The sequence below is a fragment of the Polypterus senegalus genome, chromosome 1 (genome assembly GCF_016835505.1).
Source record: "Polypterus senegalus isolate Bchr_013 chromosome 1, ASM1683550v1, whole genome shotgun sequence".
NCBI classification, from domain to species: domain Eukaryota; kingdom Metazoa; phylum Chordata; class Cladistia; order Polypteriformes; family Polypteridae; genus Polypterus; species Polypterus senegalus.
The window spans coordinates 199,065,934-199,086,011 of NC_053154.1; the positions used below are offsets into that span (position 1 = coordinate 199,065,934).

Below are 20,078 nucleotides of genomic sequence, written 5' to 3' on the forward strand. Positions count from 1 at the left end.
TTTAATGCTGATAACACTCATCCTACCCAGCAACACCTCATAATGCTTTAAATGCATTGCTTCCCAAAAAATCGATCTTAAATCATAAAAGAGAATATTTACACTATGTTTACACTTTATTTAAAATTATACTTAGGAATAATAATGAACATCATGGTTGATTACTTAATCAGTCTGTTCATCTGAATTAAAGATGCTGCCTAATGCTACTAATATTACTGACTTATTTATGAGTTATAGTTCTAATTAAAACAATGCTTTTATTGTAACTTGTTCAGTTTATCTACAGTCTTCATGGTGAAGACATTTTTCAGATGTTTGCATGAAATCCACCCTTAGCAAACTTATGTTCACTAAGATACAGTTTTAAAAATACATCAGTCTTATCACCGAGTACTGGAAAACTCTACTTTTGGTATCAAACAATTCTGAAAACATTGCTTGCAACATAATGTGTTCTGGCTCATATGCTTATTACTTCCTGAATACAAGTCTCCTATAGTTTAATAACTGACACTTAATCAAAGAATTTCTTACATCAAGATAAACATTGACATATGTACATTCCACCACACACAAATGGTTTTGATGCTTCTTCATATACATGAAACATGATCTCCTTTGTTTAAACTGGTGTAGACTGTGCACTAAACATTCCAATACTAGGAAGCTGTTTCTCCATCTTTGTTTATAATTGCTGCAATATTTTTGTATAATGGGTACATACAGTAATATATTTTTACATAATGAGTCAACATTTACTACCTTCTAGTCTTCATAAATTGTAATGGTATTTAGCAATTTCAGAAGAGTTCATGTCATGTCATATTTCTATTTTCAACATTTAAGCACTTGATTTTCTACAATCTCCAAAGAATGTAATACTTGTGTAATATTACCTAAAGTTACTGCCATGTTAAGTACTTTTGTGTAGGTATGTACTTTGTGATAGTAGGGTATCCTGTCCTGACAAGGCTGTCATGGTCTAATGACATCCTAATGTCCTGTTTACATTTTTTTTTACATAGTTATATTATTTTTCATTTTCTGGTTGCCATTCACCAATGAAGTTATTAGGTTAATGCTGTGGAATGGTGTAGGGAGACATGAGTTCTGTGTGCATGTACAGATTAAATCATATACAGTACTCAGTTTTATTTATAAGCAAATGGTTTTCAATACATATTGTCTGAAATTTGTTCCAACATACAGAAGATGAAATGCATCTAATGGTATATCATTACAACTGCTTAACTAGGTAGTGAATTAGGGTTTGAAAATAGTCACTTCTTGACTTCAGGAATTTTTTTCAACTACATGCATGTCCTTTCTTTATTTTTCTCAATCACTGCCACCCCCATATAAAAAATTTCATTGTGAACGTCAGATCTTCATGTGTCAATCCATCAGCTTTTAACATTGGCATAATGCAGTAATATAAATTATACAAAGAAAAATACCTCCATAAAGCTTGGCTTGTTTGTAATTGTTTTTTTCCCTAGTATTTTCAGTTCAATGAAATCTATGATGTTTTTTTCTCATTGAATTAAATAATAACAACGGGAAAAAGGTTAAACACCCATTTCCTCAATGAAAAGGAAAGATGGTTACAGAAACAAAGTTTTTTTCTGTATTGCATATTCATCACGTGTGCAAATGAAAAGAAAAGCGTTGGTTTACATATACCTGTATACTGTTTGGGGATTCAAAGCCAGTGCAGATGAAAGGAGAAAAAGTGAAAGTAGGTAAGAAAAACAGGAATTAAAGATGATGACGGGAATGATTAAAAAGTTAGTTGGTCTGGTGAGACTCATTGGGAAACATGTTCTGGGTGTGCACCATATTAACAACATTTTGGACATAATTGTTAGCATGCCTATCATTCTCCTCTTCACAATCACTCCTAACTCATTAACAGCTGTGCTTGGTGTACTCCCAGGTGGGATTAAAGTAAATAAGGACAAACAGACTGTAATTGCCTTTATTTCACTGCTAGCATGTAGACTTATCTTGTTCAGTTGGAAGAATCCCACTCCACCACTTTTAAGTTAGTGGGTGACTGATGCTCTATGCTACTTGAAATTGGAAAAATTCAGATTCTCACTTAGAGAAACCTTTCTTTCTTATTCCTATTATTTAGTAGCTTTGGTTGTTGACTCTCCTCTCTTTCCCGTGAGTGGGGGTTGAATTTTGCTTTGCTTGTTTTGTTAAGTTTGACTTGATTGTATGGAATGTTATCTGCTTCTAATTAAAATCAATAAAAAAGTAATTTGTCATAAAGATCTAGAAAAATAAGTGGTCCCAGGCTGAGAATGAGCGTATTTTAGATTCTTCTGTTATTGTTTGAAAAGGTTCTTTTAATCCCTGTGAAGCACAAACAGATACCAGTGTGGCTATCATCAAATGATGTGAAGTGTTCTACAATAGGCTTTGTAAGGTCTTTGATTTTTACAACTTGAATATGCTCCCTGAAACAATCTGCTATCAGTCACACTGTTTCACCTAAGTAGATGGCCTAAGACTTGCTACAAAAATATAGTAAGCAAGATTTTTAGACTGGCAAGAGACTCGTAGATTAACACTGAATTTACCAGAGGGACCACACACAAAATTATTGTTGGTGACAAATTTGCAAATGACACAGCAGCTCCAATTATAGATTGAAGTACCTAGGGGTAAATGTGTTTCTCCTCTGTGAAATGAGCTACAGACGAGAAGTTTGCATAGGTTAGGTTGTTGAAGGAAGAAGATCAATGGAATGTTAGGAAAAAAAGGCTAATGGTGAAGGATCAGTCTGCAAAACTGGGAAATTTTATTTGTTGACCTGTGGGAGAAACAGAGTTTGTGTTAGAGTGGAATGAAAGGACCGGTACAATCTGGGTTTCATTCATGAAAGAAGTAGAAAGCTTTTAGTATTTTAGGGATTGAAGAAGCTGAAAAGAAGTCAGTTGTCTTGTATTAGACAGAGGTTTTAAAAGCTGATAAAATTATGATATTTAAAAATCGTAATGCTGTGGTGGAATTATTGACTTTAAACCTGACAGATGGATGGAAACTAGTAAAATCATTGATTAATTCCTGTATCTGGCTTCTGAAGTAAGAGGCAGTGACAGCACAATAGTTAATACAGTACAATAGTTAATACAGTATCTTTTGTACAGGTCTGATACAAAGACTAGATAGGAAGAAAAGAAACACTCTTCCACCCAGCTGATGAAGATGTTACCAGCATATTAAGACACCAGATAATCACAATACCGGGAGAGTATTTTAAAAAAGTAAATTGTGAGGTCCTCTCGCAAAAATATCTATATATATAATTCACTAAGGCAAGACAACCATGGAAAGCGCGCCGGAAGGGGCGTAGATTCACTAAGCCACCGACAAGTAAGACACCTATGGCGCACGCAGGAAGGAGCCACACCCACCAACTCCTGGCACCTCCGAGCCACGTTGACCGTTCATAGAGGCATGTTTCTCGCGGAGGTGAGTCGCCATATGCAGCGTGTAAAACGGTTTGTGAGGGGTATCTTATGGGATCCTTAAAACAATCCTTTACAACTGAGGTTAAAACACAATGAAGTAAGCAGTCTTTGGTTACGACACACGACCGCGTGCACCATAGCAAACTGTTTTACACGGTACATACAGCAATTCGCATCCGTGACAAACATGTGTCTTCTTAGATGCTTCTGCAGGAACACGGAAAGTCTACGTGAGTCAAAGGTGCATCTGGACTGTGCAAAGACGACAACGACTCAATTGACGAGTTGGAGGTGGGCATATGAGCGATGGCGGTCCGCCAGTTTTCAGTCACGGACAATTGTGTGTTGGTTCGTTCCGTGCATTGTTACAATGTTGCTTTTCTTGCTGATTTATTACATTACTGATTTTTCAAATGTTAATTTTCTCCCTGTGCTTAAAAATCATTAAAAAACCGGCCTGATTATGGCTAATTATAGTATATTTGACCTGAGAGTACATTAACATACAGCTGATTAAACGCATACATAGTATGACAGGTGTTAAGGAGGTGGAAATGTATAAAGTATAAGTACAGTTACTAAAGTATAAGGCAGTTACACCAAATAAAGGATTTATTTATATCTTCCATTTTTTTATTAAAAAAAAGTCTTAGATGAATACAGCATACACTTCATTTATCTATAAGATATGGTTTATCAAAGAACATCACCAAATTGTTCCATGTGGCCCTTGCACCACTGTGTAGCAGTCCCTGAATGGTACATAAACATTGGTTAACATGAAATTTATCAACATATGGGTCACTGGAATTGTCAGTATTTTCAAGAAGAAATGTTTAATGTTTGCATTGTGGCATTTGTGGCATTTTCCGTGAAATGCTTTACACACTGAAATTGGCTTACTGTACAGAGTGCTATTTGCTTCATCAGCTTGATCAGGGTTTCTTAAATGTTATTTTTGTTATGACCCAATTTTGCACTTAGTGTCTTTGAGACCCATTCCTTGTTAAACACCATCATGATCGTCAAAACCGTGGGGTTTGGTTTGTGGGTTTCAAGGTTGTTCCTCCTTGCATAATCATGGATTAGGGTTAAAGGGGTGGGGTTCGAAAGGGCTCCACTGTAAAGAAATGCTGCTGCTCATCAGATGCTCTAGCTCTAGACTACTGGTAGGAATAATCATAGTTTAGTATAGTCCACATTTTGCTGGAAATATAGTCCTTCTTGTTTTGTTATAAATATGCCACATTATATTGTTTTTAATAAATAGTTTTTACCGTCTTCAGTTGTGGTTCAGCTACATGGTTCTTCTTCCGGTATCAGAGCACTGTATAATAAGCTACTATCACAAAAAGTAAATTTGTTATGTATTGTTATGGGAATATACAGTGTATTCCCAAACTGCACTTTTCTAGATAAGTGGAATGGCACAAATTTAAAAAAAATGTTTAGGTTTCTGCCTCAAAGTTTTAAAACTACAATCTGACCTTGCCCATTTCAATTAACTTCCTTATTCCTGGAAATCCGAAGACAAGTCCTTGTTTACCTTTCAGCAGGGCTTTTGATTCATCTGCCCAATGAGCAAAAGGTTTTCCATGGAAAACCAACAGTAAAATGAAATAAATAGTAATTACCAACAAAAGTATTTTGTTTCATTTTGAAAATCAGCACTATAGGCTAATTAATCATACCCCCCAGGTGCAAAGATTTTCATCACAAGTACGTGCCACCATTTCTGCAAAACAGGCATTTATTGAAACACATAATTATTCACCCTCACGAAAGCTATTTGAAAAACAATTTGATTACAAAAAGAACTCACAGCTCTGGAGTCAAATGAAACATCCAGCGCTATATATAAAATAAGGTTTGCTTTTTGTTCACCAATTTAAGGTCCTGCATACTGATTTTTGTCTTTGATTATTTGGTCTCATTTTGAACTACATTGTGCATTTTGATTACACATGCTACTTTATACTATTAGTTTATTTTTAGATCTGACTATTGACTACTGATCCAGTTTTCTAATATGGCTACATTTTCAGAAGCTGGTTCAATCCAGCTCCACAAAATTCAATTTTAGAATTTATAGTTAGTTGCACTCTCGTCTTCAAACACTACCTAGTGCTTCACATTTACTACTCATCTCACCCTCAAATTGGGGCTAGCTGTGAAGGCTTAAAAAGAAAGGAAGTCAAGCTGTGGGTGAGGCAGAGCTAGAAATAGTGTGAAAAAATAGCTGAGCCAGCATATCTAAATCTGAATGATTTAAACAGTGCTTTAGGTTCAGTGATATTCTCTTTGAGATAACACTTGCTTATGTTGTCAATGCGATTCTCAAATGAGGCCTAACCCCAGAGTTTTAATAGAGGCCATTTCTTTACGTGATGATTTCCTGTATTAGCTGCTCCTTCTTTTAAGAAAATCGTGCAGTCTCTTTACTTCCATATCAAAGTATTTAGAGGGAAACATAACCCTTAAAGTTAAAACTCGTGTCTTTTCCAGAAAGGGGGTAGTTAATTTGAATATGTTTGCAGTGATATTTGTGGTTATCCCACTCTTCTTATGTAAAGGCATTTATACTTAAAATCAGTATTGCCACACACTTGCCTTTCTGCATTCTGTTTCAATGAAAACCCTTCTTCCAATAGGTCATAAACTTATGTCTTACAATAATTTCATAAGAATTATTAGACTAGACTAACTCTAATTTTAACCCTTATTATCATCTTTACAATAGTTTTTGAATATGTCATCAAATTAAGTAGCTGATAGACTCACAACCCTTATTTTTAGTCAGCCACTCTTACCTCTTGAAACATCACAAAAATCTTATGCAGTCCTCTCTGCCTTTGACCTTTTTTTCAATTAGGTACTAACAATGAATGCTGTAAAATGCTGTGACATGGCACCTGTTTGTGTGACAGGACCAACTACTTTACATTGCATTGCTAAATTACACATAAGTTTCTAAAACCTGGACCAGAATTGTAAAAAGTATTCAGAAATGATTCTTGAGTAAACATTGAAGTACTTCAGGAAATTTTTACTTTCACTGAAGTAAGAAATATTTCAGTAAAAAAATGCTTTGAATAAAAGTGAAAAAAAATATCTGTTTTCAAAAATTATTAAAATACCAGATGTAAAGGCACATTTTATAATAAGAAGGTGCAGGGCTTTGTCTAGAGAACACAATGCATTTATTTTATTTTTAAACAGCAAATGCAATAATGCCTTTTATCAGTACATAACTGCAATTAAGTAAACAGCTCACAATCTTATCATTTGAATAGATACACAATATTAAAAACTAAGTGAAACTCAACACAGATTGGTTTTATTATACTTAGCTGAAGTAGAGGTGGATTTTTTTAGAAGGCAGTTATCACATTAAGTAGTAATGCAACAATTTCAGAATTGTTGTTTATCTTTAACATTAATTCTATCAAGAATGCTGTGGTTTCCTTTGCTAAGTTTGGTACCCAGTTTTATCTTTAAATTACTTGCTCAAGCACACATGTAAACTATAGAATTAATCACAGTTAAACTCAAAGCATATTGTTAACTCTCCAGCATAACCAGATGTATACTAGTTTATTATCTCATAATATATATTCATAATTTTAATGCACTCCTATAGACAATGTACATTGTACAGAATAGCATTTTCCTATACATATAATCATTAAAATTATACTAGAGTAATTTAACTTCAGTGCAACATGATAAAATGGCAATTACAAATCTGAGGGTCAGTGTTCTGCTGAAGAATGCTCTGGACATGATCAATTCTTTTTTTTTTATCTAAATCTTCTGAATTGCTTAAATGACTAATAAAAAGGACAGCTTAGAGAGAAAATAAAAGTCACACATTTTACCTGTTCAGGGAAAGACAGAATAACAGATGTGCAGTAATTATCCAGTAATTTACCAAGACAAATTATGTTGCTACTCAAAGTTCAACCTTGAACACAAAACTAGAATATTCACTTAATAAGAATATAGCCCTTGTGACTCTAGTTGATTCTGGTCAACAGAGCAGGGTTCTGTTAGCTTTCACTGAGCTCAAATTTCATTAGGTAGAAACAAAAATACTTGTTTCTGCTTCAAGGAAAGTTGACACGCCTCTTATTAGCTGCTACGCAACAAGAAACAGCAAGACCTTTCTGTTACTCCTTTCACCCCTCACAGATCTTGTCTGAATCCCTATCTTCTCCATATAAGCAGCAACTTTTACAGCCAGTCTCATTCCAGTGTTTCAGTAATTGGGCTCGTAAATATCCAGCCAAATATCTCTCTATTATAAAAATTAAATCTTGCGGATGGAGACAGGGAGACAAGACGTGATCTTCTCGGAAGACAATTTGAAGTCCTACGAGAGACACTTTAGCTTGCTCCCAGCTGTTAAAACAACGACAAGTGACAAGCAAAACACGCAGCTCGCAGGCAGTAAATTCACAACTCGAGCGGGAGAGACATGAAGTGGCAAAAAGGACAGCGGCTGTACGGGCAGCAGAAAGACAGCAGATGATCCGACGGCATCTCCTTAGCATACGTTCAAAAACCTCACCCCCAAAGCCCCCTTCACAATGCGAGCAGCATTATATGTCCTGCAAAAAAGAGATTTAACCGCACCCGGTACCGGAAATAAAAGAATAAAAGACAAGTATTGTTTTTACAACGTCATGCGAGACAAGGCAGTGAGACATCATTTAAAACAAGTCCACTGACAACTAACCTAGCAGTTGTTGGATTGCTTTTGGCAGACACGCTTCATGTGCTCCCAGCTCTTAAAACAATGACAAGCAACAAGCAAAACACGCACCTCACCAGCAGATGATCTGAATGCTTCTCTTTAGTATGCGTTCAGCCACCCTAACCCCGCCCCCCCACCCCCCTTCACAATGCAATCGGCAGAGACCCAAAGTGGCAAAAGGACAGCTGCTGTACAGGCTTTGAAATGATTGGGCAGCGAAACAAGCAGAACAGGCAGCTCGCCAGCAACAGAAAAACAGCAGATGATCCGACAGCATCTCCTTACCGTGCGTTCAGCCGACCCCCCTTCCCAACACGAGCAGCATTATATGTTCTGCGAGAAGGAGATGTAACCACGCCCGGGGCCGGAAATAAAGGACAAGTATTGTTTTTACAAAGTTTTAAAGTAAATATGAAAATAATGCATATGTAACAATTCCCATGAAAATAATCTCTTTAAATTGTATATCCGGTAAACCAAACCCAGGGGTGGGCGAGCGAAGCGAGCAGGGGGCAGAGCCCCCTAGTCTTATATAAACAACAGAATGTTGTCCGCATAGTATATTACTTGCGTCCATAAAATCTTGTTTGCAAAAGATTATAAAAACTCTGTTTTTTTGGGACTTCACTGGTTCAATATAAGATTAAAAAGAGGAAACAGTTTCTTTAACACACTTCTTTAAATTTAAAGGCAAATAATTGAAAGCAGAGATTACTTTAGGTGCTATTTTCAAATATGACTGTGGGGAAAAGTGCACATTCAGTTTCCATGTCTCAACAGTGAGTAGGAAGCATGGAAATGACCTACCAGATGAGCAGTGGAAGCCGTGCTATTGTGGTTTTGTTTTAGAATGACATGCTGCATTCTATTGGCTGTGTCTGAGTAATGCTGAGTTAACAACATTAATTTCTATAGAACATTTTCATACAAAAAAATTTAGCTCAAAGTGCTTTACATGAAAAAAGAAAAACAAATAAATTAGGCAAAATACTGTATTAACGAATAAGACAGGGACTCCAAAATATAGGACAGAGCAAAATTACTTAAGGTTTTATATACTATTAGTAGCATTTTAAAATCAATTCTAAATGACATGGGTAACCAATGTAATGACATTCAAACTGGGGAGATTTATTTTTTCTATTTAAGATTCTTGCAGCTACATTCCTCAGTAATTGCAATGGAATAATGTCTTTCTAAGGTAGTCCTGTTAGGAGTGCATTACAGTAATCTATTTGACTAAAAATAAATGAGTGAATTAATTCCTCAGCATCTTGTAATGTTATAAGAGGGCAAACTTTTGTAATATTCTTTACGTGAAAAGTAATCCTACTAATCTGGTTAATGTGCAATTTAAAGTTTAGTTCAGAGCCCACAATTATACCTAAATTTTTACCTCCACTTTGACTTTTATAGCTAAGGGATCAAAATACCTGATGGGTCTCTTTTATGAATTTGGTCTGTAATACTTGCTGGAGATGTATTCAAGTAAAAAGTATTCTATTTGAATAAAAAAAAAATGAGTAGAGAAAATGTAGCCCAAATTAAATTTATTCAAGTACCAATAGCTGAAAAATGTACTTAAGTGAAGTAACAAAGTTATTTTACAGCTCTGCTTGGAACCCAGATATTTTTTCTAGTGTTATTTATTGTTACGTTAAAACCTCTGGCGAGTCAAAAGCAGAACTTCTGGAAAAATATAAACACTCCTATTGTTTCCTTGAATGTTTTTAGGAAATAATAATATATCAAAAACTAAGCAAGCAAGACCATAGTTTGCTAATGTTAGAATTGTGGAGAAACCTTTGGTTACAACATTTGTGACAATACTGGATTAATACAATATACTGTATATTGTAGTAAATATTGATTGACCTTCATTATAAGTTTAGATGGTTAAAAGTAATTTTTCACTATTGTAAAACTTTACAATTAATTAAGTTTTAAAGAGAAATACTAGACATAGCACTGTTATGTAAGAAGAAAATCTATGTGTATAGAATATATATGTGTATTAAACATATACACCACGGCTTCAATTTTTATTAAATGCATGGTATTTTTTTAGGATATCTAGTGGCACTGATAAACATTACTATTCATTTTTTGTGCTTACATCATAAGCTTTGCAAACCAATTCGCCATGGTCAAAATAAACAATAGAATTTCAGTTCTCTGAAGAGTCCTACAGTTAGGTAGAACAATTATAGTTTCTTTACCTTGTGTCTGCTTCTAGCAGAAAAGACGTTTTTAACCCTTCAACATTTTCATATTACTCAATTTTTGTTTACAAATGAGTCTCTCAATGGTGTGAAGTGATTCATTAAATACCTTTTCAGAGCCAACCACAGTAATATCCAAACATATCTAAGCTCATTAAGTGTTCTCTTGGGATTGCATTTTGTCTTTCAAAACATTTTTTGCAATATCTGTTTTGATAGTGGTACATAAAGTCAAATATTTGTGATCACAGAATCCATTTAGATAACACATGTCAAGTATTATTAAGATGATTTAACTCACTAAATCCATAAAAGACAACAAATTCTAAAGTTTAACCTAAACATACTGATTCGTTTAATTCTTTTGACACGTAGCCTAATTCAGAGCATAATATCAGCCTTGACTAAAGTGAAGTAAATGTGGAAACTCTAAAAAACTTACTTCTATTTTTTTGATGCAAAAAGGCACTTAGTTGTGCAGAGCTCATTTGTCTTTAATTTGACCTGATTTCACAATTGTGATGACACGTTACAAATTAGCAGCTTGATTATCTCCTGTAAAATCAGTTCTGATGCTGGCAAGATACAAACAACAATCTTTTTAGGACATGTGTGACATTATTTGGTAATGAGAGGTAAGCATGGCAGTGAATGAAGCACTGTATTTTGCTTAATACATTTTACCTCAATAAGTGTGGATCTCTGCATTTCACCCAAAGAAAATGAGTTAATTATTTTCATTATAATAATAAACTTTCAGTGATGTTTACTCATTTGTATTATTCAAAAAAGGGAAGAGAATGTATCATGTGATTTGGAAATTATTTTACTGAATTGTGCACGATATTCTTATTTTTGTTTTATAGTCAGAAGTACATATTTAAAATTATTCTTTCTCATTTTTTTATTTATTGAGCTAGCCTGTGAAAGCTTTGCCTTTGCGCACATTAGGTAAGTTAAAGATTTACTGTAGTTGATACCTAGGCACACAATTTAGCCTTGGATGGATGTGTGTTTAGGTTATTTTAATGTGCAGGATATAGTTTCTGCCAGCAAATTACTAAACAATAATGTGTGCTTCTAACCCTCTATGTAATTTTGTTTTTGTTTTCATTTTTTTGATTTTGATATCCTTTATTAATCCCCAAGAGGAAATTGTCTTTTCGCATAACCTTTAGAGGTCAGCATGCAGGGTCAGTCATTGTAGAGCGCCCCTGGACCAATTCTCAGGTTAACATCCTTGCTCAAGGGTCCAGTGGAAGAAGATCCCTTCTGGCAGTGACGAGATCTCAACCAGCAACTTTCTAGATACCAGTGCATATTGTTAGCCTAAGAGCCACCATGCCACCTAATTTTCAATTCAATCAAAAAAATAAACCATCAAAAAAAAGCCTACTATTCATGCTATTTAACTAATACACTTTGATGCATAAAAAACGCGTCTTTTACTATATTAAGTATTTCAAATTCTTCTAAATCTAAACTTTTTTTAAAATGTTTTGAAAAGTCAGGTATGTTTGTACTAAGATGTTGCATTTTTTTTTTTTTTTTGCTCCTTTGCTCATCTTTTAGCAAAGTCTTTATCTTTCAGACATCTTTTGATTCTCTAAATCAGTAGATTTTTCACAGTCTTGTTAATTCAGACTCAGTATTCTCTTTATGTTTTGCACTGACACAGTGCTTTGAAGTAAATTTGTGCACAGTTATGTAATGAAGGTGTTGCAGTCTGAGAGTTGTGAGTCAAAGTTTCTTTGCCGACAGTCTTGTCTCAGTTTGATTATTGTGGGTTAGAGTAGTCAAGCTGTCAAGTAGCTTTAGGGTTTGTGGTGTTAAGAGGGGGTGAGGTGTGTTAACCAGCTTGGGTTACACTGTAGCCAGAGTGACAAAGCCCTGTCCAGTTACACATACCATATCTGTGCAGAGGACATTGTGGACTGAGAGCTCAAAAGAAACATTTCTTTAAATATTTTTCAGGTTCTTTGACAATAAATGGCAGTTATTTTTTTCTACTTGTTCTTTACTATCAATTATAAAAAAGCTGTTTTGTTTACAGAAATGCACTAACCTGACAGGGCACAACACGTTTAAAAGAAAAAGTTTAATTTGCTTTGTTGTACGTGGCAATCATTTTATGTCTGTAATAACGGTTAGCTGTTTCAGTTCGCATCTCTGCCTCTGTGTATGACCGTGAACAAGTTATATGTAACATCCTATCGGAAATAGGAAAAAAAAAAATCTGTGAACAGTTGTGACATATTCTGATCTTGTGTAGTTTGCCTTGGATAAAGGCATTCACCAAATATACAATAATTATAATAATGAATAGAGTAAAACAATCATCAAAGGCAAATGTATTAAGCTCTGTTGAGTCACAAAAGGAAACGTTGTTAATCCTGGTGAGAAAGTTCTGCTGTATGCACCTTGAAAAGTAGGGGAATTCAACAGGATATACATTTTTATAAAAAAAATTAACACCTATAAAGGGTGAATGGCAGTTATAGATCAAAATAAAATACACAGAGCTCATAACCAAGCAAAATCAAATAGGGTCACAGGTTTGTGAAACTACCAAATAGTGTTACTTTATAAGTTTTTATTATTAGTATACAGCATATGCTTACTTTGTAATCAATGTAATCAATGAATCAACTCTGTTCTAAAAAGATATGGCATCATGACAAAGCATACACACTGTGAAAAATCCGTGTCTCTTCCAGTAAGTCTGGGTTTTAATCTTAAGTTTCATTTGATTTCATTTCTCTGGCCATTTCTTTGTCAAGTCAGAATTAGAAAATATGTTTTGTCACAGACTTATAAAAAATGATATTTTCCTTGTCTTTGCTACCTTGCAGCATATTTTACTTGATATAATGTCAATACGCATTGCTTATACTGTTCATTACATTGGAAAGAGTCTAGTGGTTTGATCTGGTTTTAATAGTAGATAAATAGCAATTATGTTGTTTTAGTGCAAAAATATTTTAAAAACTGTAATATCTTCCTCAGGATGCTTAGTAACTAAATATAAATGAAACAATAGAAGTGCACATATCATGCAGTTATGTGATGTAATAGGTAAAATCAAAAATATTAAATAAAGGATTTTTTAAATTATTTAGATTGTTCAAAGTTTAGCTGTACTATAAGGATTAAATAAGAAATATGCATTTTGAAGCATCCCTCTTCTCCATTTTCCACTTTGTATCACACCTGCACAAAGCTGTGTTCAAAGATAGTGATTCATTGAAAAAATAGAAATGGGTGATATATTTACCAGGAATTAATTATCCTTTAAGTGTGAAAAAAATGGTAACTTTGTTATTTGCACAATATTAATCAGAATATAATTATATAAAGTGAATACAAAATTTTGGTGCCACAGAGATGAGCTCTTCTAAAGAAAAAAAACTATCTAATGCAATTAGTTGATCTGTTGGTAAAGTTCAGCCATTAGCATGTATGGTGAAAGTGACATGAAGAAAAGAACAGCAACAAAATCCCATCCTACTTTAAAATTGTTATTTGGGGGCAGCTAGGTTTTAGTAGAGCCAAGGTAAAGAATTGAAATAATAATGAAAAGATAACTGTAAGGTTAGGGCAAGTCACCATCTTGAGTTCAGGTAAAAAGTTAAAAGCAAGAGAGGCAAAAGCTGACAGGGTATATTTGAAAAGCTCATGCTTGAGCCTATGAATATCCTGGAGACACTGACATGTGATGCACAATGAAACCCACCTAGCAACGAGGAAATACCAAGAACAGGAGATTTGCTATCTAGCATCGTACATGCATTCTTAAGATATGGTTTTGTCTAGAAACTGAGACTGTAGCATGTAATTGACTGAAGCAAAAACCCAGTATCAGAGAAGACTTGCATCAAGAATAAAAGCATCCAGTTACCCCAGTATTCCTTATCGCAAATGCGTGTGTTAGCTTAAACTTTTTAATCTAAACTATCCTGATATAAGTGAGCATTTGTACTCTATCTTCAACTATAACCTATCCGGAAGTGAATTAAATAATGCAATATTGGCACTTGGTTGGCGCCGACCCGACCCAAACTGACAACGGAGGCACGTGTAAAATAAACAAAAAGACTTTTAATTTCTTCACCTGTGGGGCAAGTCTTCCCCGTGAACCCCACAGGCACAACACAGTCCCAAAATACAAACAAAGAATAATCGCCCCAAACCACACTCTTTGTCTTCCACTCCTCCCAGGGCCGCTGCTGCTTCTTCTTCTTCTTCTTCTTCTTCATCCTCCTCCTCCAGACTCTGGCACCCTGAGTAGTGGCTGCAGGCTCCTCCTATAGCCCACCCAGAAGTGCTGCAGGGGCTCATTGACCTACTTCTGGCTGCACTTCCGGGTGTGGCTGCACTCCGCCCAGGCGGGTGCATTAAGCCGTACAGCTCTATGCAGCTCCCCCTGGCGGAGGCCACGGAGCCCAACCAAGATGAGCTCCGGTGTTCCAAGAAAGTGGCCCTGCTGCCACCCAGGTGGCTGCCAACAAAGGTTCTGAGGGACGTAGTGTGGCTTCCATGGCTGCTCCCCCGGATCTAGTGACAAAGGGGCGTCCCGGCCGTCCGCCACAATAGATATAGCAAAACAGTAGCCGGATGAATTTTATGATAGTACTGTTGTATTTTTAGGTATGCTTGCATAAAATGCAAAAGGTATCTTTTGTCTTCAACATCATGGTCTGTCTAAATGGAACAACTCGGCCCCCCACTGGATTGTTGAAATTCGATACACCTAGTCTTCAATTAAATTGGTTTGTAAGGTCCAATTTCTGCTGAGATAACCTAAAAAGAAAGCGCTGCACCTATTTTTGAAATCTTAAAAACTTACATGTAAAAATTAGCAAATTGTTAAAATCAATCAATCAACAAAGAAACATTCTATGAGACCTTAATTACTTATTAATTTACTTTTTCAAATTTCCTTTGAGAGATGTTATTTCAACTTGTATATTTTCCTCTTTTAACACATCCAATAGCCACTTCTGATGGCAAAATAGATCCCTAATATAAGTTATTGAAACACCAGCAGAGTCACATGCTCATGGTAACTCACCGTCATGGCACCAGCTTGTATGAACCTTTCCAGCAGCAACTCTCTTCTTCAGTAGCTTGAAATCATACCAGGTAAGCTGAATGAGCTTAGTAAGTATAAAGCACAAAGTGCAAGCAATGAAAACATCTTAACTGGGAATAAATGAGAGAATAAAGTAATTTCCAAATTGTGGCTTTGTAAAGCTGTATAATTAGAATGAATATTCATGTTGTCATTATTTACATTATATTAGAAACATTTTCACAACTTCATTATCCACAGATTCTAATGCTTCAATAGTTTTTTGGTGCTTTTTTATTGCAAAGCACCAATAGTGCCCTGGTGTCCATAATGGTCTGTATCTGTAATACAGTGTGTCTAATATTTCTAACAATTGAAAGGTCTTGTAAGTCCAATTTTATGTGTGTGTGTAACTGTGAGTGTATGCGTGAGCCCAGCAATAGACTGACACCCATTGCTGCCAGGTTAGTCTCTGGTCCCCACTATGCTGAATTGGATTAAAAGATTCTAGAATTTTATTTTATGTTATGTAAGATTCTGGTTATGCATTTGTCAATTTACTTAACGTGTTTGATCATATCTATTACAGTAAATAAATTAAGTCAGTCAGACATTCAATGAATGCATTTAATGCTGCCCTGCTGTCCCCACCTCCAAGGATAATTAAATTTAAATGCAAGTCTCAAAAATGACCTAATGATTGAAGTGAATCAAGTAAGAAAGGTCTGCCCTGCTTGAAATTTCAAATATCTAATAAAACCATTTCTGAATTGCCCTTTAAATATTTTGTATTGTCATTATTTCTAAAAGTGGTATCTGAGTGTATTCACTTAACACAATTAATTTATTTTCAAGGCTTTGGGGAGCAAGAGCCTATCATGACGGTATCAGATGCAGTGCTGGAGCTGGATAAGACTGTGTTTGGTCAATAAAACACAAATCTAGTCTGCAGGGAAGTGATTTAGGTGATCTTGAAGGTGGCAATGGTTTCCACTAAAACAAAACAGTTATGCCAGCTTTGTAAACCCAATGAGAAGCTGTGGATCTTTTCCAGTATTTCAAACTTCCAAGTGTGTTAATGATATTTACAAAACCTGCATGTTTAAAAAAAAAAAAAAAATGAACGATTTTGAGCATTAATCCAACCTTAACTTTAAACAAATTTTGGAAAGAAAATGTATTCTGCAAAAGCATGTTTTGTTTACCTTTTATAGAGCATTTAAAAGTTGCAGAGCAATTACACATTTTGATTTTGATTTGATATACTTTGTTAATCCCTGATGGGAAAATGTTTTTCCGCATGACCTTTGGGGGTCAAAGTGCAGAGTCAGCCATTATAGAGCGATCCTGGGGTAATTTTTTGGTTAAGGGCCTTGCTGAAAGGCCCAATGGAGTGGGATCCCTTCTGGCAGTAAGGAAGGGATAAGTTAGGAATAATATTGGTTCTCTCCTGTTTTCTTCAGAAAAAAAACACTGGTTGGACAAATGGTAGCACTAACCAACGAGTAAAGTTGTCCACAAAAACATTTTAACTTTAACATAGCCGATTGAAAAAGTGGCTTTTGTTTCATGTCACCTGTGTTATAGGCAATTTGAGCACAATGTCTTTAATCTCTTTTAGAGAAAACAATGTGGACTGCGATGCATTAAATTGTAGATTCAGCATTATCAGTTTTGTTTCAGTAGTGGCTTTGACTGTATTTGGCTTAGATGAAACTGCAGACTCTTTTATTGTACAGTAAGCTGATATTTATTTTTATTATAATGTAGATAATTCATTAGCAGTGTATTTTTTTCTTATTTATTTAGCCCTGCAATGGAAAAAGCAGGCTCAAAAATTAATAAATATTTACTCATTAATTGTTTGATTCTTTCCAGTATACTCTTTACAGACATTTTCCACATTTTTACTGTGTAAGTACTGTGTTAATTTAGTGTCATTCTGATCATTTAAATTTACAAAGAGATAAGATCATATGATAACTTATCCCACTCTTCAAAAGAATAATTGGGAAGATAATGGCATCTCTTATCTTTGTAGCTTTTGATCAGATCAAGTTATTTTGCTGTTCTAACAAAATTTTTGGTTTAGAGGTTGAGATAAAATTTACATTTTTGCCCAGCTACTTTTTCTTACTTAATATGAAGACTTTGAATTATTCATAATATTATTCTCGATTTTTAATTTGTAAGTCTTCAAATTAAAATTTATTTGGTTAGTTTATTTTTAAGACTGCTGTAAAGTTTCTCATATAATGAAAAAATATATGCATATTTATTGTATTAAGTGACTCTCTCTACACCAACGTTTATGTTTATTGGAAGTGTTAGTATCTGTCTCTTACTTCTGGTTTCCAACCACCGAGAAAGGAAATTTCTATTTCTGACTTGAATTAATCTGTGAGATGCAGACCTGGCCCCTTGAGAAATTACAGTGGGAGTATTAAACAATCAAAGTACTCCTCTTTTGAGGTTTTCCCTGATGTTTAAATATTACTATTTCTCGGCCTTTTTCAAGCATGTCATGATTGGTATCCTGTCCTTATTAATACAATATACATAAAAACTGTTTATCTTACAATTTTCTTTCTTGATTCTTTGTGTATTTATTGATAAAGCAATGTGAAATGAAGGGAAATGTACTGTTTCAGACTACTAAGGTAGAGAATTGTTTCTTTACAAACAGAGAGGTTTCCTTTTGAAAAGGTATTTTACAAATAATTGCAAATAATTGAGTTGCTAACATCTGGTTAAGAAGTATGTTTTAAAAAGACATCAAAAACTATTCTAAAATATTTTAAGTCATCTTAATTACAACCCTTCCATTATTTTTAAAATACATCTTTCTAATGTGTATATTGCAGTTTTTAACATGTACATCAGCCTGAGGGTCATTTTATTTTAAATATGCTTCAGAAATTACATTTTTTCTTTATCAGGTGGCAGGGTGGCTCAGTGGTAAACAATGCTCCATCAGAGATCCAGTGTCCTGACTTCAAATCCCACCCTCCTTTGTCCATATGGAGTTTTCATTTCTTCCCATGCCCGTGTGAGTTTTTTCATCCAAGCACCCTAGTTTCTGTCCCACAACCACAAAGGCATGCATGTTAGATTAATTAGTACCTCTAAATTGGCCCCTGTAAGTTTGTGAATGAGTAGATCATGAGAAGAACTAGTTTCTGTCTTGCACCTGATGCTGAGATAGGCTGTGGTCCCCCAGCTATTTTGAAATAGATCAGGCGGGCTTGAGAAAGTTACGTCATGATTTGTATCTGTTTTTCATGTTCTAAACTTTTACATCGAATTACAGTTTAAAATATTTTACTTTGGATATGAACAAAGGCTATGTGTTTAATTTGGATTTGATTTGAATAAAGAGATGAAAACAAAAACTACAGTGGCACATAACATTCATTCATTTTTATTTGTATGTATACCAGATTCATAGCAATACCGAGAAATTCATTTAATGACTGATAAAATCTACTGTATGTATATACATCAATAGCCACAGACAGTGTCTGTCCTCACAGTATTGTCTCCCTATGACCTTGAACTGGGTAAAAAGGTAAGAAGATGGATGGATTGACAATTACTGATTTAAATGTCTGTAAAGGTACAATAGTACATTGTGTCAAAAAAAGCTAACTAGCTAGCTGGACATACAGCAAACGAGCAATTTAAAGAGAGAATCAACCAGATCATTACGGTATGTACAATGTAAAATATAGTGTGTATAAATTACTATAGGGGTGGCATGATGGCGCAGTGGTAGCACTGCTGCCTCGCAGTAAAGGAGACCTGGGTTTGCTTCACGTGTCCTCCCTGCGTGGAGTTTACATGTTCTCCCCATGTCTGTGTGGGTTTCCTCTGGGTGCTCTGGTTTCCTCCCACAGTCCAAAGACATCCAGGTTAGGTGCATTGGCGATTCTAAATTGTCCCTAGTGTGTGGTTGGTGTGGGTGTGAGTGTGTGTGTGTGCTCTGCAGTGGGCTGGTGCCCTGTGTGGGATTTGTTCCCGCTTTGCGCCCTATGCTGGCTGGGATTGGATCCAGCAGACCCCCGTGACCCTGTGTTAGGATATAGCGTGTTGGAGAATGACAGACTTACTAAATTACTATAACAATTACTACCTTATTGCTACAAAATCATTGGCATCGAATGTGATATGGTAAAAGAATTAGTCTTCATCTTTTCCCACTACTGCGTGGGGTCAGTCTTTTATAAGTTTTGCCATGATTTTTACAGCCGGATGCCTTCCATGATGCCAGCCACTCCATTTGTCTGGGCTTGGGATTGGTTCCATAATGGAGACAGGGTTGATAAAAAACTCAAAATAAAGAATACATACCTACCACATAAGGGGCAACAGAAACCATCATTCCTCAGCATCTCACTCAACCAGTTTAACAAAAACAATTAGCAAAATTAATTAACAAAAACAATATCCTCAGACCAATTTTATCAACTTCAGAATCACAGGGAGCAGAGTCTTTCACAGCAGCTCTCAAAGTAGGAACAACTGTGCAGATATGTCAGATCATA

At 35.2% G+C, this 20,078-nt stretch overlaps 1 protein-coding gene across 5 annotated transcripts in view; it reads left to right on the forward strand.

The window, feature by feature from the left end:
* The window catches only part of LOC120537630 (nuclear receptor ROR-alpha A-like), a 292,346-nt gene that overhangs the window by 194,906 nt on the left and 77,362 nt on the right, over positions 1-20,078 (forward strand). Inside the window, exon 1 of one of the 5 annotated variants that reach the window (XM_039766742.1) lies at positions 11,063-11,098. The exons of the other annotated variants lie outside the window; for them this stretch is intronic. Within the exon in view, the coding sequence (XP_039622676.1) occupies positions 11,092-11,098 (7 nt within the window). The 5' untranslated portion in view covers positions 11,063-11,091. Of the gene's footprint in view, positions 1-11,062; positions 11,099-20,078 lie in introns of those variants that run through there. 5 annotated transcript variants of the gene reach the window in all.